The 21906-nt window shown below is 43.8% G+C and overlaps 1 protein-coding gene across 5 annotated transcripts in view; it reads right to left on the bottom strand.

Moving 5' to 3' along the window:
• Positions 1-21906, bottom strand: part of LOC127582098 (PH and SEC7 domain-containing protein 3-like) — a 336591-nt gene that overhangs the window by 144514 nt on the left and 170171 nt on the right. For all 5 annotated transcript variants that reach the window (XM_052037102.1, XM_052037138.1, XM_052037119.1 and 2 more), the window contains 2 exons: positions 13333-14263; positions 231-701 (listed from right to left, as the gene is read on the bottom strand). In XM_052037102.1, the coding sequence (XP_051893062.1) occupies positions 231-701; positions 13333-14263 (1402 nt within the window). The remainder of the gene's footprint in view (positions 1-230; positions 702-13332; positions 14264-21906) is intronic.

Below are 21906 nucleotides of genomic sequence, written 5' to 3'. Positions count from 1 at the left end.
AACTGAGGAAGCACCAGCCCTTGGGTGCACTAACTGACCAGACACAAATGGACAATGATGAATGATAGTTCTCCTTTGATGATTAATTCAGAGCCTTATTTTGAACATGGTGCTATCAGTGGGTTAAACTACTTTTTTAAAACAAGGATCTCTGGATTTGAAAGAGTAGTTTAACCCACAGCCAATATTTATTTCATAGGCAGTTCCATAATCAAGGTGGAGGCACTTACCTCGAGGTAGAATACCCTTCCTGCCTTTCCTCGTGCATTTCCAAATGATGAGGTGCTCCGTTTACAAGGGAACTTGGAGAATATTTGTGGAATGCATTGTCTGACACACTGGCACTTGTCTGCTCCTCTGTGCTGCTCTCTGAAGTGCCATTTAAGTCTGTAACAAGGCGCTGCAGTGCTCTACCGCCAGGGGCAGTCTCCAAGAGCCCGTCCTCCAGGAACTGACTGCTACCTTCCTTGATCCGCTGCTGAATCAAGGGGGTGAGAGGCATCTCAAAGCTGAAGCCGCATTCGCTCTCATCCGTGGAAGAGATCATGTCCAGTGAGTCCAGGCTGTTGTAAGAGGTGCCCTTCAGCTGCTGGCACTCCATGATGTGTTCAAACTGTGAGCTGAAAATGTCCGTCACCTCATTCTGTGAGGTCCACGAGTATTCAAATTCAGGTTCGTTCATTTCTGCCAGCATCAGTAAACTGAGGAGACAATAGTCAGATGTACAGTTAGAAAGACACAAGAAAATCAGCGCATAACACTCCCTAATCTGAAGAATCAGTGCTGTAAAATCTCCATAATGTAGGACCTAGAGGTGGCACAGTTGCCCAGTTAGTAGACTTGCTGCCTCACAGTTCTGGTAACCCAGGTTCAGTCCTGATCTCAGGCGCTGTCTGCGTGGAGTTTGCACGTTCTCCCTTTGACTATATGGGTTTCCTCTGGGTTTTCCTCTCACATCCCAATGGTGTGTGGGTCGGTAGGTTAATTGGCCACAATTAATTGCCCCTAGTGTGTAGATGGGTGGAGGACTCTGTTGGTAGAGGATAGTGGGGAGAATAAAACGGGATTAGTGTATATGGGTGCTTGATGATCAGAGTGGACTCAGTGGGCTGAAGAACCTGTTCCCTTGCTCTATGACTCGACATCTCACCTGTTAACTTTTCTCAACAGGTACATTTCACTACTCTATTAAACTAAATATTTGAACAGTAAATTCTTCCACATTCTGGCCAATGCAAACATTCATAATGTTCCCATATTACTGTTGAAATCATTGTTACCCAAGGACATTTATCTTCTTCTCCTACAAACATATTCTTTATGTAAAATTTAATTTACATTTTATGACCTTCCTCTGTAAATTTCCTCTCATTCCATAGCCTGTCCAGTTCAGCCAGTTGCACTTGGCCCAAGCCAGTCCAAGTAAACCAAGTCCTGCTCAGACCCATTCAGCCCAACCAATGGACACTCAAGGTCAGACTGACCAGGGAGGAATTTGAAGGTAAATGTGGTTGTCAGCTAACACAGAGCAAATAAAATCTGGGATTTTTCCTGAAACACACAAGATGCACTTCATTCAACCACTAACCTAGGAGTGAAAACTCCACACGTATGTGGCGTCTACGTGGTTGTCCCGGTCCAACCACATAGACGCCACAGCCAAGAAAACTCACCAGTGCCTCTACTTCCTCAGGATGCTAAAGAAATTTGGCATGTCCCCTTTGACCCTCACCAATTTTTATCGATGCACCATAGAAAGCATCCTATCTGGATGCATCACAGCTTGGTATGGCAACTGCTCTGCCCGAGGCCACAAGGAACTGCAGAGAGTCGAGGACACAGATCAGCACATTACGGAAACCAGCCTCCCCTCTATGGACTCTGTCTACACTTTTCACTGCCTCAGTTAAGCAGCCAACATAATCAAAGACCCCACCCACCCTGGACATACTCTCTTCTCCCTCCTCCCATCAGACAGAAGATACAAAAGCCTGAAAGCACGTACCACCAGGCTCAAGGACAGCTTCTATCCCACTGTTGTAAGTCTATTGAATGCTCCCCTAGTACAATAAGATGGACGCTTGATCTCACAATCTACCTCGTTATGGCCTTGCACCCTATTGTCTGCCTGCCCTGCAATTTTTCTGTAACTATAAACATTTTATTCTACATTCTGTTATTGCTTTTCCCTTGTACTACCTCAATGTACTGATGTGATTAAATGATCTGTATGGATGGCATGCAAAACAAAGTTTTTCACAGTACCTTGGTGCAGGTGACAATAATAAACCAATTTTCCAAATCTTCAGTCTGTGGCCTTTGTTCCCTATTTCCTTCCCACATGATTCATTTCACTCACATGAGCTGCCAGAAATTGCTGCTCTGTCTGGTCACTAACATGCAGAACTGACAGCCAGGAGAAGACCACCTTACCCTATCACTTCTTGCCCATACTCCTGATGAATGAGCTGCCTGACTACATTTCTCCCATTATCTGCCATATATACAGCCATGCATTACACAGGATGAGGCAAGAAAACATAGAGGAAGGTTACAGCAAAAACTGCAAATGCTAGAAACGTGAAACAAAACTAGAAAATGCTGGAAACACTCAGCAGCTCCAGTGGAAAGAGAAATGCAGTCAATGTTTCAAGTCAACTACCTGTCATCAGAATGGAACTTATGATGAAACATCATTGACCTAAAACTTTGTCTCTACCTCACTACAGATGCTGCCTGACCTGCTGAGTGTTTCCAGCATTTTCTGTTTTGGTTTAAGAAAGTTTAAACCTTGTTATTCTGAACAAAGAGGAAGATCCCTTTGATACAGATCCATCAGTAGTTCCTTGGCATTAAGAGTTTCGAATGACTTGGTGTGTTTTAATTATTAAGATTGTGCACCTCAAAGATGCCAGGTTTTGGACTGTAAAACTGAAAATGTGGGCCCACAAACCCAGGTCAGACAAGTACTGACATGACAGTCTTAAAACTCAATTTATTAACATACAGGCAGAAGGGACTGCAGATGCTGGATACTGGAGCAACAAACAATCTGCCGGAGGAAGTGGGCGAGCCGAGCAGCATCTGTGGAGGGAAAAGAATTTCAGGTCTTCATGCAGGGTTTCGACCTGAAGCTCCAACAATTCCTTTCCCCCCCCCACGGATGCCGCTTGACCCACTGAGTTCCTCCAGCAGATAGTCAATTTATTAACAGTTTATTTTTAAACACTTCACAGGAAGTGAAGAGATCTAGAAATCCCAGCACCATGATTAGGGTGCCATGTACTTCACATGAGTCAGCAGAAATCTTACCACAATTGGACCAAAATAACTATGATTAATCTTGCAGGCAGCAAAATTCCTCCTAATCTGGACTGCCCAATGTAAATGGCTCTGGGGAAGAAATCGGCAAATTCAATGAAAAATCATGTTTTATCCCATAGTTTTGGTCACAAAATTGATTCAAATAAGTTTGTCAAATTTCTTAAACCAATTAGTCTTTGGATTGCTGATGTATTCAGAATCAAGCTGAAAACTTGAATAAGTTATTTTTTTGCACAGTGAGTAAATGGTAAAAACAGAACTCAAGGAGTTTTTCATTCTTCTGCACAAATTCTCGCCATAGTGTCCCGATGTAAAACCTACCTGTCTACATGCAACTTGTGGCTAGACATATTCAATGCAAAGTGACATCATAATATTACATGCACACCAATCATACTATGGATTGAAATCTTGGCTGTCACTGTTCTATCACAAGTCTAGCATCACTAGTGGTGATCTTTATGATATCACATCAGGGTGAGAACTGGGCAAGATGTGTCCCACTGGGCCATAATGCTAGAATATATGCAGATCAAGAATTACAGAGAAATGTACCAAAATCCATCTACAGCTTTGTCACAATGATGCCAAATACTTTGTCATACTTTGTCAAATAGCTTTGTCACAATGATGTCAAATACACAAGAAGAATGCTTAACTGAAGATATCGTACATCTGGATGCTATTATAATGGTGCTGTGATTGACAATCAATGAATGTAACAAGCCTTTATATATAACCTTTCACATTCCTTTCAGGTCATTCTGTCCCCAAAGTGTTTTCCTGGCAATGAAATATTTTTGAAATGTGATTACAATGCAGAAAATGGGGCTAATTTGTTTACAACAAGTACAACAAGGTGAGCTGTTTAGGGATGTGAAGTGAGGAATAACTATTGCTCAGGATCTTGAAGGTCACTTCCTTGCTCTTCTTTGAAATAGTGCCCTGCAACCTTTTATGTTCACCTCAGAGGTAGAGGGGGCTTTGGCTTTATTGACTCTTCTGAAAGGCAGCACCTCAGTACTAGGAGTGTTGGCCCAGATTTCCTGTCTCTGAAGGACTCAAACCTAGAAATGTGTGTCTCAAAGGCAAAAGCAGGTAGGGGAAGGAAGGGTAGGGAAGGGAAACAAGGAAAACATTTGGATAAAACTTATAATTGTTCCAGGGCTTTCAGAAGATAATACCTCCAGAATTCCCAATTGCAAATTAAATGAAGGAATAGCAAGAAGATTTACTCTTCAAAATGTATGTTCTCTTGTATCAGAGCCAGCATTCATCCCTCAGCCAATGCCATCCAAACAAACTAGTCCTTATAATATTTTTGTTTGGGGGGCGGATTTTACAGTGTGCACAACGACCACTAAATTTGCCCATGTGATGACAGTAAATGCAGGTAAAAGTTATTGCATTGGCTGTGAGGTGCATATGTCTGTTCTGAGATTGAACAATGCATGATATACATTTAGTTCTTTCACATGTTAAGTATACTTAAAATTACCAACAATTCTTATTTTTGTTAACATAGAGCAATACAGACAAGAACAGGCCCTTCGGCCCACAATGTTGTACCAAACTGATTAAACTAATGACATCTAATCCCTTCTGCCTGCACATGGTCCATATCCTTCCATCCTCTGCAGATTCATGTGTATTCATGCATCTTAAATGCCTCCATCATATCTGCCTCCACCACCACCCCTGGCAGCGCATTCCAGGCACCCAGCACTCTCGTTGTAAAAAACTTGCCCACACATCTCCTTTAAACTTACCCCCTCTCAGCTTAAGTGAATGCCCTCTAGTAGTAGACATTTTGACCCTGGGGAAAATATACCAGCTTTCTACTCTACCTATGCCTCTCATAATTTTATAAACTTCTATCAGCTTTCCCCTCAGCCTCCACCACTGCAGGGAAAATAATCCTAGTTTGTCCAACCTTTCCTTATAGCACATACCCGCTAATCTAGGCAGCATCTTGGTAAACTTCTTCTGAACAGTCTCCCATTGCCTCCACATCCTTTCTTTAATGGGGTGACCACAATTGAATGTAATACTCAAGATGCAGCCTAACCAGAATTTTATAAAGCTGCGACATAACTTCCTGACTTTTGAACTCACTGCCTCAACTAATAAAGGCAAGCATGCCAAACACCTTCTTTACCACCCTGTCAACTTGTGCAACCACTTTCAGGGAGCTATGGACTTGGACCCCAAGATCTCCCTGTGTACATCAATGCTGGTAAGTGTCCTGCCATTAACTGTTTACTTTCCCTTTGCATTTCATCTTCCAAAGTACAACACCTCATACTTGCCCAGATTAAACTCCATCTGCCATTTCTCCGCCCATTTCTGCAACTGATCTATATCCCGCTGTTTCTTTGGGCAACCTTCTACACTCTCCACGACACCACTAACCTTTGTGTCATCTGCGTATTTACTAACCCACCCATCCACATTTTCATCCCAGTCATTTATATACATATATCACACACAGCAGAGGTCCCAGTACAGATCCCTGCGAAACACCATTGGTCTTGTTAGTATACAAATTTAAGACTTGAAAGCCAAATATATCTCATCCTTTTTCAATTTCGGAGCTCTCGGCTATTTGAACTGAGGATTATTAAGTACCAGATTTCCCTGCGTCTATATTTCCCAAACTGGGGGTTGGTTACAATGGCAACTATTGCCCAAGTCAATAATAAGACAGAGGGGAGAATGTTGATTTTGGAGATTGCTTTCTCCTACTGAAATATATTCATTAATATTGGCGTTTGCCTTGCGAGACTGGACAAGGCAGGTCAGAGCCAAGACTCAGGTTTAGAGATTCCACCTCATAGATATGGAAGAAAATTATTATTCTTCCCAAACCTGGCTTGAGCATGTTTTTGCTGAGAGGTTGGGGTAAATCTCCAGTCTATGATCACTGACCAGAAAAAATGGTGAGAAAGACAAATTAAAATGGAACTGGGAATAGCATTGGGCATGGAGATGACTCAATGTGCGAAATATCTTCAAAAAAGCTTTAAATTACTTTCTGCATGGGTCTTCCATGACGGCCTTCACATCAATTTAAAATCATTAATCCTTTTTTCCTTTATTTCCTTTGCTGTGTTTTTTTGCTTCCTTCTGTTTCCTCCATTTTAAGTCTTCCTTTTATCTTTCTTGTGTTATTTGTGGAGCTATTTCATTCTCCCTACATGAATGATAGAGAAATGGGGAGCTATGTGGGAGGGAAGGGTTAGATAGATCTTTTTTTTTAAATTTTATTTACAGCGTGGTAACAGGCCCTTCCGGCCCAAAGAGTCCGCGCCGCCCATTTTAAACCCAACTTAACCTACCCATATGTCTTTGCAATGTGGGAGGAAACCGGAGCAGCCGGAGGAAACCCACGCAGACACGGGAGAACGTACAAACTCCTTACAGACAGCGACGGGAATCGAACCCCGATCACTGGTGCTGTAATAGTGTCGCGCTAACTGATACACTGCCGTGCCGCCCCCTAAGAGCAGGATAGGATGTCGGCACAACATTGTGGGCCGAAGGGCCTGTACTGTGCTGTAGTGTTCTATGTTCTACGTTAGTTTGATCCAGATGGCTTTTCACCTGTGCATTTTGCTTGTAGAATTATTTGAGTTGAAATGTGGGGCCTTTAATCCATTGTAACTGTGAATGGACAATGTGGACACGGAAATTCAGCTGTGGTATGCTGGAGAGAAGGTAAGACAAGGCCCAGGAATGGAAACTCAAAAACATCTCTAAAGCTCCTGAGAGAGAGTAAACCATGAAATAGGGTAATGGTTGGAGAGAACAGTTGGCGGGGGACAGGCATGGGAGAAGTTGATGGAAAACCAGGAATTAAACTCTTTGGCTGTGTTCAGAATCTCTGAACTATTTTAAAATATACCTACCAGGCTTGAAGCATTAGTAGAGCTGAGATTGCTATTGGCAGTCATATTTAAGTCCCTCAATGTGATAATTGTGGACTAGCACTAGAATACATGATTATGAGAGCTTCTTTGGTATTGCAGAATCCTAACCGGTTCACCCAAATCCTTGTGAGAGAGTTATCTCTGTCCCTACCATTACAAATCTTTGCCTTTCATCCCAAGTAAAAAAAAATGAGGCAATGTGACTATTAACAGAAAATGTTTAATAGTGTTTCCTGGTTAACTTCAAGAAAATTGAAATCTTAAGATTAGCACAGTGTTTATTAAAACATGGTAAACACTGTCATTTTTATTTTAAGCAATTGGTGGCTTTCATTGGTGCTATTTGACCATTAGTTAAAATTAATTTGTTATGCAACCTTCAGGGCGATCGTCAAATTTGAAGTCTTTCTACCTTGCTTTTATAGGTGGGGAAGATGCCTCCAAGTGAATAGAGATTTTAATAAGTTAATGTTTTAAAGTATTAAGTCACAGACCATAAATCCTAACATCGAACAGCATCAGCTATTTACATTTATAATTCAGACCTTAAATTATAGATAATGGGAGTGTTTACCAAGGGGGGGGGGGGCGCGGGGGACACAGGCTGGACAGGAACTGGAGGGGGACCCAAAGAGAAAACTAGTTGCTGGCTATGGGAATGTGTTGTATTTCATTAGAAGTACAATGCAAATGCTCACCATCACAATAGAGCTTGATTATTTGACTGCTGTCTTGATATTTTTACATAACGATGGCCACTGGCACTTTGTGTGATTGTTCAGAGCCTGATGATACTACCACACTAAGAATAGTCAACATTCATTGCTAGGAACTCATGTACAGGTTCCACTCTGCAGCTGCGGACCCCTGGCACAATGGGCCAGAATTTAGTGCCAGAATAATGGTGAAGCTAATTGGATCTCATCGTTATTTACAGGTACAAACAGCTGCAGGGAAAGCAGCTGTGAAGTTCTGACCTTGTGGTGGTGGCTTCTCACTCAGCCTGCCTCACTGTTGATGTACAGATTACCAGATCGATGTGTCTGAACAAGGTTACAAACTAAACCTGCTGAGCAAGCTCTCTGGGACCTAAACTATACCATTTCAAATACAATATCATAGAGTCATACAGGGCAGAAACAGGCCCTTCGGTCCAACTGGTCCATGCTGACCAAGACGCCCATCTAAGATAGTTACACTTGCCCGCGTTTGGCCCATGTCCCTCTTAACCTTTCTGATCTATGTACCCGTTCAAATGCCTTTTAAATGTTATTGTACCTGTCTCAACCACATCATCTAGCAGCTCGTTCCATAAACGCACCACCCACTGTATGAAAAAGTTGCCCCTCAAGTCACTTCTAAATCTTTTCCCCCCTCACAAACCTATACCCTCTAGTTTTTGATTTCCTTTCCCTGGGATAAATACTGCGTGCATTCACCCTATATATGCCCCTATCTAACATGTTTTTATCAGCTGTTGAATTGTTGAGGTAAATTTGAAAAATGTCAAATGTTTTTTTTAATAGTCCCTTCTGTATTTTTTTCTCTCAATCCAATTTTCATTTCCTCTATTTCACTTTCTGTACTTGCTTTGATGTGCTAAAATTAGCTGCTTTAATTCACCTTCCATCTCAGTCCCCCTGGAGTTTACTTTCGAGTCCTTCAATCTGATAAACCTGTTTCATAACCAATCGGTTGCCTGTTCATTCTGGTCCCAGATGCCCTGTTCCCCTCACTGCGTGTTGTCAAGTTGGGCGTTCACCAACACTGAGGATCCTTACCTGAGGTGTGAAAAGGTAAATCTAACTGTAGGAGCCTCTCTGCAGCAAATCCTGGCCCAGAGATTGATAGTATGTCCCTTGGACCATGGTTGGACTTTAAGAATGTTTTTTTTCCTCACTGAATTCATAATACCACCAATCCTTGAATCAAATCCCTCAGGGAATGTTTATTTAGGGATTTCACCCACTATCAACCACATTTTGATACTTGGTTGTTACTGACAGTGTGCAAATTAAAGCAGGGACCATTGTCTGAGCGATAATCTCAACAGGCAGAGAATAGTTTTGTCAGGATCACTCCTCTCAAATGTTGGACGACTGAGTTCAGAAAGGGAATGGAAGTAATCATTGCGTATTCTGAATGTTAAATTACACCTAATATTAATACTATGATCTGGAACCCAACATCTGAAAGAGTGGCTTTAATAGCAACTTTCAAAGGTACTGGATACAAATTTGGAAAGATAAGTCTTACGGGATCTATAGAGAGAGAGAGAGGGACTAATTGGATAGTTCTTGGCATGGTCTGCTCTGCACAATGATCGACAAATATTCTTGAGTGCATTATGTGCTCCTTGTACTGGGTGAGTTTTCAATTAAGGCACCAGATATTTGAAAGAGACAATGTGATTAGTAAGTACTGGGGCACAAGCTGGCAAGAGGAAAACATATGGCAGGACATGAGCTAAGTTAACTGAGGAAGAGGTAAGTGTCAGATCTCACCAGTGGGGCTGGATTTCCACCTTTGTTAAAGTTAGAAAAAAACTTGGAGCTTCAAGTTAATGAACACTGAAGCTCCTTGCTCCATAACCTATAGGACTATAACAGATCCCCAGCAAATGTACCACAACAGATGGAAATGGAAGGTCCTAAACATCACTGCTTCTGTTCCGTTAGAATGTCTTGGTTCAGTGTGCTCGTCAATCAACCTCTTTGGACAAAGCAATACTGCCTCGTGCACCAGAACCTCACTCTGTCTGAAGCAACTGGAAGCAAACTGCTAGCTCAAAGAATACCCCTATTCCTGCTCCTCCAGCTCTTCTTTTGGGCCTCTTGCTGTAAAACATTTTTCCAAGCTCCTCCGCTCTCCCAGTATAGATGTTGTAAAATTTATCTTTCCAAGTTAGTATCCATCCATCTTTCATCTGAAGGCTACAACTGCTACCTCTGAAATTTCACACAGGTTCTTTTCTTTCTCAATTCCAAACATTCTATGTTTTCCTAGGAATCTCTTTTCCAGTCCTTTGCATTATTCTGGTCCAGAACCAGGAATCAGTAAACTTCCTCCTTCTCTGGCACCGTGGAGCAACTGGTAAAGCTGCTATCTCACAGCACCAGAGACCTGGCTTCAATTCTGACCTCAGGTGTTGTTTGTGTGGAGTTTGCCTGTTCTCCCTGTGACCATGTGGATTTCTTCTGGGTGCTCCAGTTTCCTCCCACATCCCAAAGAGATGTGGGTTAGTGAGTTAATGGGCCACGGTAAATTGCCCACAGAGTGTCGGTGAATGGTCAAATCTTGGGGGGTGGGAGTTGAACATTGGATGAGTGTAAATGAGTATCTGATGGTCAGTGTGGATTCAGTGGGCCAGAGGGACTATTTCTATGCTGTATCTCCCTATGGCTCTGTGACTAACATTCTATTTAGTGTCAATAATTGGTGCCAGGAAACACAAGCAGGAATGTGGCTGGGCCCTTGAACCTCTCTACAAGGTCCTCAGCCTCAACTATTTTACCCCAATCTACTTGTCCTTTGCCTCAGAATCCCCTGAAATAAAATATCAATCTCAGCCCTGGATGGTTGAGCCACCACAATTCTCTGGAGATAAAGAATTCCAAAGAATTTAAATGATTTTCCCTTATTCAAAGACAACAGCCCTCCATCAAAACATTTCAGCCAGAAGAAATGGGTACCAATCCTCCTCTGTTTCAACGGCATCTCTTCCCATTCTTTTAATTCTTGAGAGGATAAGCCTATCCCATTCGATTTCTCCTCAAAGTCAAATTTCCTCATCTTGATCCCTACCAATAATTCCTGCTGAAAGCATCATACTCCGGGTAAGGTTACAAATGGCACCTACAAAATCCATGGTCTATCAAGAAGTTGGTGCCCTCACAAAGGGAGACCTTGGAGAAAATTGGCAAGGAAGGTGGTGAGAGAAAAAAAGATCTCCGGTTAGGCTTTCCCCTAAACTTCCCTCAGACACATGTCTGCATATCAGTTCCCTCCCCTTCCTTGGAAATTTGTTTGCTCTTACCCACTTCCAAACACTGGAGAAAGTCCCCACTGAATAAGTCATGTCAAAAATAGCTTTGGTGACTGTAATTGGTTCAACTTTGGAAATGATTAGCAGAAAGTTAACAGCAACTTACATAATTTCACAAAATGAGGTAACCTGGGAAGTAAGATCTTGCATTGCTATAGTGCCTCAGAATGCCACTAAATAATCTACTGTTCAAGTTGTTTTCATGGGTGGGTGCTATTGCAACAAAGAGAGTTGCACCATCCACAGACGGCATGGTGATTATGGCAATATAACCTATGGTAATGGAACCAGAGGCAAGTGTTGCCTTAAAGTCTCTCAAAGCTGCTCTTCTTTTCAGTGTGGTCATGATTAATTGTGTTTCTGAAGTTCATTCTTCTGCCCAAACCCCATATCTCCCGAATCCTTCAGTGTCCAATAATTGTTTGATCTCATCCTTGTGTATAGTGAAAAGCAGCTTCCACGGCTCTCTGAGGTAAAGAAATCTGAAGATTTACAACCCTTTGCACTGAGGAACTTCTCCTAAATGTCCTGAGACTGTGTTCCCCAAACTCAACCCTCACCCCATCTCCCCAATGGTTCCAGACTCTCCAGACCGAGGAAACTGGCTCACATCGTCTACCTACCCGTCCTTCTCAGAATGTTGTGTGTCTCAATGAATAGGTGCTCAAACCTGCCCAAGCTTTAATGGTAAACTACATGGGCAGGCAAATATCATTCTGAGACAAAGCAGGTACAAAAAAAATCCTGTTCAATAACAATTCTTTTCTAATAGCTTTCCTCCAATCTCATATTCCCTCTGTTTCAAACTCTTACTACGTTGGCAGCATTTCAGGCTCCGAACTTCACCATCATCCAAAATGCAGTGTCACACTGGGTTTGTCCTCCTGGTAAAACTAACACTCACTGTAATGTCTTCCAATCATTCCCAGATAGCAGGGTCCATGATCTATAGGTTTGCACAGCTCAAACTCAACATCCCCAATCGCCACAACTAACTGACCACAACATCTGTTCAAGTGGTTCTACCGTTACACTCAAACTTAACTGTGGGTTGAGCTTTAGTTTAAAGCACTACCTATTCCCTGTCACCTGTACAGCCAGCCATTTGCTGCCACTTAAAGAACTCCTCTCTGTTTCAGTACACAGATTTGTGGCAGTTTGGGGATGGGAGATGAAGTATCCCTGGATTCTGTTACTGAATGCATCATAAAACCCTAATACATGTCCTTTAAACCTGATTCTCTGTTCCTACATAGGATATCCCCAAATCTGATACTGCACACACAGTAAAGCCCTAACTCTCTAATGCAATATGCACAATAAAACCCCTGATCATGTCGATAGTGCATCTGATAAAATGGTTAAATCATGGAAAATAAAGCCCTGCACAACCGTAGGTGCAGTAAATCCACCATTCACCATTACTGCAGAGGTAGCAACAGCAGTGCTTGTATAAAGTACCCTTCCCTGCTGATAGGTGATTGACCGCAGAATGGAGATACTGGATTGGTTGATGGTGGTATGGCTGAGCTCAGCAACAGAGTGGGAGCCCCAGTGGTATTGACTAGCCACCGCCCTCTGCTGGAATGGTGTGGTGTGACACTCAATGTGGACAGGACCTGGTTTGAAAGTGGGAGAGGAAGACGCATTTGCTAGCACCCAAATAAAAAAAAATCCAGGCATTACCACAGGCAGAGCAAAGCTGAAAAGCCAAGCTTCTGTTATCCACATATTACCAGAAGGCAATAGTTTTCATCACGTACTTATGAAACAAGTCTGCCTGTACCACGGTTATCTCACTGGAAGGTGGTATAGATATATCAGGGACCAACACTGAGGAGTTGAACAAAGGGGACGGGGCTTGAACTAGCTGCTCAAACTAACACCAACTAAAATCAGCAGAACCGAGACGAGTTTTCCATCATTCGTAGTTATCATACGTGGTTAAGCTCCTTTAATTCACTGCAATCTGTGGTAGCCATACATTCATACGCAATCCAATAGATTAGTAAGGATAAATGGCAATAGAATTACTTTGCTGATTTGTTGCCCTTGGAAGTTTCGCTCGTTACACTCTGTTCGCTCTCTCGAGCGCTCACAAAAACATCGTCGTCCTCGTCACTTCTGATTTCAGACTGAGCTGGACTCAAGGGAACTTTCTCACTGTCCCTGGACGTTCCACTGGTACCGTTGTTTCTAAACTGGCTTCCTTGCCCCTTGTCCTTATCGTTGGTAAGGCCGAGTGCTGGGCTCGGTTCCATGGTCTCAGTGTGTTTGCTCACCAGTGTTGGCGACACCTCACTGTCCTTTGTCGGCCGTGATCCTCTGACCTTCTCTGACAATACTCCGGTGCGCCCCTCCGCACGAGGGAGTCCTTGGGCACCTCCTTCCTCCAACACCACAAGGCCGATGTCCTTGTGGGCCAAGGATGGAGTCTGTGTTGTTTCTTTGTCGCCACCGGCAAACTCCTGCCGGCCCCTCTCGCCCCCCGCTCGCATCACCAGTTCGCTCTCCCCCGAAGCCACCGTCCCCCGGCCCAGTTGCCGCAGCTCGGCTTGCTGGCCCTGGATGGCCGAAAACATGGCGGCTGTCGCCACCTGGGTCGTGCTGACCAGCACCTCCGCAATCCCTCTCACCGCTGTCGTCTCCGCTCCTCGTCTCTGGCTGGGCTTCAGCTCCCCCGTGGTCCGCCTGGGACGGGTCTCCTCTGAGTCAGTCACCGCGCGCCCATGGCTGGAGCCTGCCATCATTAGCACCATGCTGCTGGAGACGCCGGAGCATCCTGGCGGGGACTCGCCCGTGGTCTTCTGCCTCTCGTCCCCGGTGTCCTGCGTGGTCTGGTCCTGCTCCCACAACCCAGCATCCAATCCAGGCACCCAGATTCGGTCGTCAGCCTCCCTGGCCCTCTGCTCCACGGGGAATCTGGTGTTCATGCACCTATCCTCTCCTGGTGACCGGAAGCAACCTGCAGGGAAGAGGGAAGTGAAAGGAAGGCCGTTTATTCTCTACAAACCATTTTATTTAATATAACATTTACATTGTAGAGTTGTACAGCATAAAAACAGGCTCTTCAGCTTATCATATGCGTGCACACCATCAATTGCCCTTCTAAACCAATCCCATTTACCAACATGATAAACACAATGATGCTGGAGGAATTCAGCAGGCCAGGCAGCATCCGTGGAGAAAAGCAGGCGGTCAACGTTTCGGGTCAGGACTCTTCTTCAGGACTTGGTACACAGCCTTCTCTGCATTGGTGATTCAAACGCCTGTCTAGATACTTAAATGTTTTGAGAGTCTCTGCCTCCACCACCCACTCAGGCACAGCGTTCCAGATTCCAAGCATCCGCTGGGTGAAAAAGTTCTTCCTCAGACCCCTTCTCCCCACCCACCCGGGTCATTCTCTCTCCTCTCCTCTTCCATCAGGTAGAAGATACAGGAGCCTGAGGGCACGTACCACCAGACTTAAGGACAGCTTCTACCTCACTGTGATAAGACTATTGAATGGTTCCCTTATACGATGAGATGGACTCTGACCTCACGATCTACCTTACTGTGACATAGAACATAGAACACTACAGCACAGTACAGGCCCTTCAGCCCACAATGTTGTGCTGACATTTTATCCTGCTCTAAGATCTATCTAACCCTTCCCTCCCACATCACCCCCTATTTTTCTATCAGTCCTGTGTCTATCTCCTTGCACCTTATTGCACTGCACTTTCTCTGTAGCTGTGACACTTTACTCTGTACTGCTATTGTTTTTATTTGTACTACCTCAATGCACTCTGTACTAACTCAATGTAACTGCACTGTGTAATGAATTGACCTGTACGGTCGGTATGCAAAACAAGTTTTTCACTGTATCTCAGTACAAGTCACAATAATAAACCAATACCAATACCTCTTTCCCTAAACATGCCCTTAGTTTTAGGTACATTTACTGTATAATGGGGAAAATGTTCCCATTATCTACCTCATCTAGGTCCATTGTAAATTTATACACCCTCTATCAGGTTCCTGCTATTCCTCCAAGGGAAATAGCCCAGCCTATCCAGTCTCTCCTCACAACTGAAATGTTCCATCCCAGGCAAGATCCTGGTGAATCTTGTCTGCACCCTGTCCACTGTGATCGCAACCTATGGTGGCCTTTGGCCTTTGCACAATCGGTCTGTCATGGCATTAATGCTTTGCTTGCGTCTTTCATTCAGAATCAGAATCAGGTTTATTATCACTGACGTATGTCGTGAAATTTGTTGTTTTGCGGCAGCAGCACAGTGCAAGGCATAAAAATTACTGTAAGTTACAAAAATAAATAAATAGTGCAAAAGAGGAATAACAAGGTAGTGTTCATGGGTTCATGGACCGTTCAGAAATCTGGTGGCAGAGAGGAAGAAGCTGTTACTGAAATGTTGAGTATGGATCAACCCTATCAATATGTCCTTTTATTCTTTTCTCCTGCACGTTTATCTAGATTCTTCTTCACTATATTTATATCAGTCCCCTTGCCTACATGGAAGAACAAAATACCCATTCTAACTACCCTCTGGATAACGCTCACAACTGGAATCAATAGCAACTTGGCTTGTCTATGATATCAAGTTCTGCCCTGCCCCATAGTTGGAAATGCCCCATTGTTATGGCATGAATATTGAATTCTCCCACTTTAGGTAATCCCCACCCCCCCCCCCTTCCCCACAACTATCCCCACTCTCCCCCCCCACCATCCTTCTTACCTTTGACACATACCCCGGTGGATCTGCTCTCCCCTCCTCCCCCGCACCTGCCTATCACTACCTCTTACCTGCATCTACTTATCACCACCTTGTGCCCACCCCACCTCCCTCTTTTGTCCACCTATCACTGCTCTGCTTTTCCCTCCTATATATTGGGCTTCCCCGTTTCCTATCTTCAGTCCTGAACCGAAACATTGATTGCCTGCTTTTCTCCATGGATGCTGCCTGGCCCACTGAGTTCCTCCAGCATCATTGTGTTTTTCATCTAGATTCCAGCATCTGCAGTCCTTTGTTTCCCATAGTTGGAAACATTTTTTATGCACCTACTTTTACAGAACGTTTCAGACACTTGAAGATCTAAATTAGAGGACATGATGGCCTTTTTAAAGAACAGCACTGTCCTATTCTGTGTAAGTACATTCTCTGGATTCAGGTAGCCTCCCTCCTCCTCAGTTTAGTGTTAATGTGCAATTCAATTCAAACATGATTTTCAGAAAAGATTACAGACATACTTGTTAGCAAGAATAAATTTATTGCTGGGGAAAACATACCAGCTGACAGAAATTTAAATCAATGGATTCTGTTAGCTCCACTCTATTGCTGAAGATCAATGAGGTTAACTTCCACATCTCAAAAATACATTATTTCTTCCAAGAGAAAAAGCTTGTGCTTAAAATGGCTTCTTTGATGGCTCACCCATAACTCAGACGTTGCGTTCTCAAGCTTGACAGAGAGTCCCACATCATTGGGTTCAAGAACAGCTACTTCCCTTCAACCATTCGGTTCTTGAACCAACCTGCACAACCCTAATCACCACCTTAGCATAGCAACACTATGACCACATTGCACTACAAGGGAGTGTTTTTTTTTGTTCTAATTGTGTTCTTATATAACTTTGTATAATTTATGTTTATGTTCTTCTTGTGAATGTTGTGTATCTGATGCTATGTGCCTGTGATGCTGCTGCAAGTTTTTCATTGCACCTGTGCATACATGTACTTCTGCATAGGACACTAATGTTGACTTTGACTTTGAGGGTCCGAATTTACTTGCTGGGATTTGGGCACAATGGCTAAGCTGGCACATCAGCGAAATATCGAGGCTGTGTTTCACACAGGATATGTGGTCTTTCAGCTGAGGCATGAAACCAAGACCCTTTCACCCATGTTATTACCTTGAAGTTTTCCCAGATGCCTTTCCAAGGTTTATCTCCCAATCCACAAGGCTTAATTTGATTATCAGACTTTTATTGCATTGTTTTTGCAGTCTTGCTACATGGAAATTGGTTGCTGCATTTCCTGCACTAGTCTAGTGGCCAAAATTCAAAAGCATTTCACTTGCTGTAGAAAAGCTTTGAGGCCCAAAAGCCCCATATAAGTTACTTCTTTTGAGGTTATCAACTCAGTGAGATTCCCTTACCTGTGCAGTGACCTTATCTCAGCCAACTGGGAGGGTTACAAGTGGTCTGGGTTTGAGATCGACCCACTGCTGCTTTGGGCTTGACTGAGAAACACTATAATGACATTATCTGCCAACACACCGTGTTCTAGGCTCTCTTGTGAATCAAGGAACACTGGACAAGATACAGGATGATGTCTGGCATCCTCCCCATCCCACAGCAGAACAGAAGCAAAAGAAGCACAAGAGGGATAAAAAAAAATGGGGATATTTGTGACCAGAAGTTCACAGAAGACAGTGCAGGTGTCTTTAAGTACTGCACTCAGTGCAAGAGTTTCTGGATCCAAACTCACAAGCTGCTGACCCAAAGGTTTTATCCACCAAACTACAGCTTTAAGCCCCACTAAGAAATCTTTGTCTTCTCTTACTGGGCAAAATCCCTTTTCCCTGACTGACATTTATGCTGGTTATCAGGACTGTTCTCTGGGCAGCTGGTCCCAGTATCCGACCACCCATTTTGGTTAAGGAGCCGTAAAAGTTCACCAAGGGTCCCTGATACAAAAGCTTTAGAGCAGAATGGACAGAAAATACATTCAGAGCCTATTTCCTCTCCACCTCCAACTAAACAAAGAAACTTCTGTCTTTTCACTTCAAGACAAAATGTTAGCTACAGCCTCTAGATTGAAAAGTGCTGGGTTCTCTCAGGAAGAAGTCATTAATCTGAAACATTAGCTCTGTTTCTCTCTCCACGGATGCTGTTTAACCTGATGAGTGTTTCCAAGTTCAAGTTTCAAGTTTATTGTCATGGGCAGACCTATCCAGGGTATAAATGCCATGAAAATTAGCTTTTTGCAGCAGCAGCACAGTGCATTACAAACACGACAAACCTAAACTACATAAACTTAAATTAACATATTATACATAACTTACACAACAAAATAAACAACAGTAAACATATCGACATTAGTGCAAGTCGAGGGAAATATAGTCTGAGGTAGAATTAGTGTTTTTCGGGTGGGTTCAAGAACCTGATGGCAGTGGGGAAGAAGCTGTTGTTGAACCTTGAGTTGTGGGTCTTCAGGCTCCTGTACCTCCTGCCTGATGGCAGCAATGAGAAGAGGGCACGGCCTGGATGGTGGGGGTCCCTAACGATGGATGTCACCTTCCTGAGACATCGCCTCTTGTAGATGTCCTCGATGGTGGAGAGAGCTGTACTGGCGATGGAACTGGACCAGCATTTTGTGCTTTTGTTTCAGAGTTCCAGCATCTGCGCTGCTCTGCTCTTTGAGAGCTGTGTGAAAGTATCTGGGTCAGCTGGATGGGGGAAGTGACTGGAGAAACAGGCTGTAGTACAGTGGAGAAGGCTCTTATTGGTTTCTGCCCATGAGCGAAAGCGGGTGATGACCATGAACAGTGTGTTGGAAGTAGATATGATTGGCTGTCACCTCCCTTTCCCAGCAGTTGGCAAGGAGCCAGGAACTGAACAGCTGAGCACAGAATTAGCGCTGACGTAACAAGACAAGGGGTTCATACAGAGTCCACAATCTTTTCGGTCCAGTTTGCTTTGTCCCAGTTAGGCAAAACTGCAAGTTGCGCAGCTATTGGACACCAACATTCCAAGCTCATGGGCAACCAGAAGGGAACTGTGCCAAAGTTAACACTGACTGGCAACCACAAACCAAGGACAAAACATGTCTTGCTGTGACCATTCCCTCCTGAAACCAGCCCCCTCACCTGGTTAGGAGTTGAAATAGGCTGCAAAAGGCTGACTAATGTCAACAGGAACTCTCACCCAGTGAGCCCTCACTGCCAGTTTCAGGTCATTTTAACCAGCTTTCATCAATAAACTGTAAAGTGAACTGCAAGAAAGGGCAGTGGGAGCAGGCTCAATCATTAACTTGCAGTAGGTATCTGGATAAATATGCTTGAAGGGGGAAACCTTGCAGAGTAATGGGAAAAGAATCAGGAAGTGGGGCTCATTGGATAACCCCTTCAAAGTGTCAGCACGGGCTGACAGGCCTCTTAGCCTGTGGAATGCTGTGACGTTATCTTTCTATTGAAAGCTTCGTTTATGATGCTCTGGAGCTACCTTTTTTGTTTTATGTGGCTTGTCCACCTTGCAATAATCAGCCTTGTAGACGAGGAGGCGTACAGGAGTGAGATAGATCGGCTGGTTGAGTGGTGTCGCAACAACAACCTCGCACTCAATGTCACCAAGACCAAGGAACTGATTGTGGACTTCAGTAAGGGGAAGTCGGGAGAACACACACCAGTCCTCATTGAGGGGTCAGTGGTGGAAAGGGTGAGCCGATTCAAGTTCCTGGGTGTCAACATCTCAGAGGATCTATCCTGGGCCCAACACATTGACGCAATCACAAAGAAGGCACACCAGCAGCTTTACTTCATTAGGAGGTTGAGGAGATCCGGTATGTCTCCAAACACTCTTAAAATTTCTATAGATGTACGGTAGAGAGCATTCTGACTGGTTGCATCACAGCCTGGTATGGAGACTCCAGTGTACAGGATCGCAAGAGGCTGCAGAGGACTATAGACTCAGCCAGCTCCAGCAGGGGCACAACCCTCCCCACCATCGAGGATATCTTCAAGAGGCGGTGCCTCAAGAAGGCAGCATCCATCATTAAGGACCGTCACCATCCAGGACATGTCCTCTTCTCATTACTACCATCAGGGAGGAAGTGCAGGAGCCTGAAGACCCACACTCAATATTTCAGGAACAGCTTCTCCCACCCCGTCATCAGATTTCTGAATGGTTTCCTCGTTTTTCCTTTTTTGCACTATTTATTTATTTTTGTAATTTATAGTAATTTTATGTCTTTGCACTGTACTGCTGCCGTAAAACAACAAATTTCATGTTATATGTCGGTGATAATAAATCTGATGCTGATTCTATCTCGACTCCTAACGAGATCTGTGAAGAAGGGACTGGTGTGAGGAAGGAATGGCCACATCAAGAGGTTGTGTTTCAACTTCAGGTTGCTGAAAGTCTCACACCTAAGACTGTTAAAACGAGATGATACTCTCGGCTCTGAGTCCAAAGGTTTTGGGTTCAAAACCGAACCCGACATTTGAGGGCTGTACTAAGGAAGGGTGCACATATGAGGTGAGGTCTTTCAGACAATTGTTAAACTAAGGCCTTGTATGCTCCCTCACAGACCAAAAGACGACTGGCAATATTTGACAAATACAGGAATGTCCCAAAATATCTGACTCTCAGATAGCACCATTAGAAATGCAGATGATCTGATCATTATCACACTGCTCTCCGTGGGACCTTGTTAGCTTTTTGGCTCCTGCCTATTTCCTTTATTCCAATCAGGACCCCACTTCTGAAGTGCTTCAATAGGCTGTAAAGTCCTGGGGTTATATGGAAGGTGCCACAGAAAGCTACTGGACGTAAACCCAGAAACGTGAGTTCAAAGGAGACTCGAGGGTTGCAGATGCTGGAATCTGCAGCAACACACAATCTGCTGGAGGAACTCAGCAGGTCGAGTGGGAGGAAAGGAACTGTCGACGTTTCAGATCGAAGCCCTGCAAAACGTCATCAAAACCCCCCGAAATGTCGACAATTCCTTTCCTCCCACATATGTTGCTCACACTGCTAAGTTCCTCTAGCAGATTGTTTGTTGAACATGAGTTCAAATCCCACCACAACAGCTGGAGAATTTAAATTCCAATTGAGATATGTATTTATTATTTATTACATCAAAACACACAGTGAAATGTGTTGATTTGCATTACTGAGAACGTGCTGGGGGCAGCCCTCAAGTGTTGCCACTCTTCCGGCGTCAACATAACATGCCCACAGCTCCTAACCCATACATCCTTGGAACGTGGGAGGAAACCGGAGCACCCATAGGAAACCCACGCAGACACGGGGAGAATGTACAAACTCCTTACAGACAGCAGCAGGAATTAAACCAAGGTTGCTGGCGCTATAATAGCGTCACACTAACCACCAAGTCTGGAATTGAAAATATGGTAATAGTAATTGTGGCCATAAAACTGCTGGATTATAATAACTCATCTGGCTTACTAATGACCTGCCATCCTCACCTAGTTTGGCTGATGTGATTCCAGACCCTTAACTGCCTCCTCAGTTCCAGGTCAAATATGCATGGATAATAAATGTTGGCCTTGCCAGAAATCCCCACATCCCGTGAATAAAAAAAAGTTAAGTTCTTTCTTTCTGATAGAGAGAAGTTTGTTCACATTGACTGGTATGTTCTGCACTAAACCACTGACAAAAGTGGAAGAGAGAAAATATGAGGAAGTTTGGCATTAATCTGCAGGTTAACTTCCACTGTCAAAATAATAAAGGGACCAAACACTAACTGCGCACAATAAATACCAACACATTGGAAGGCTCATTAAGTTTCTAGCAGTAAACAATTAACCCATTCATTCCTTCCTCTAATGGTCCAGCTGCAGTACACATTCTGCTGAGAGGGTTGTC

Source organism: Pristis pectinata, chromosome 2, assembly GCF_009764475.1.
Source record: "Pristis pectinata isolate sPriPec2 chromosome 2, sPriPec2.1.pri, whole genome shotgun sequence".
Lineage (NCBI taxonomy): Eukaryota > Metazoa > Chordata > Chondrichthyes > Rhinopristiformes > Pristidae > Pristis > Pristis pectinata.
This window is presented reverse-complemented; position numbering and strand designations above follow the sequence as displayed.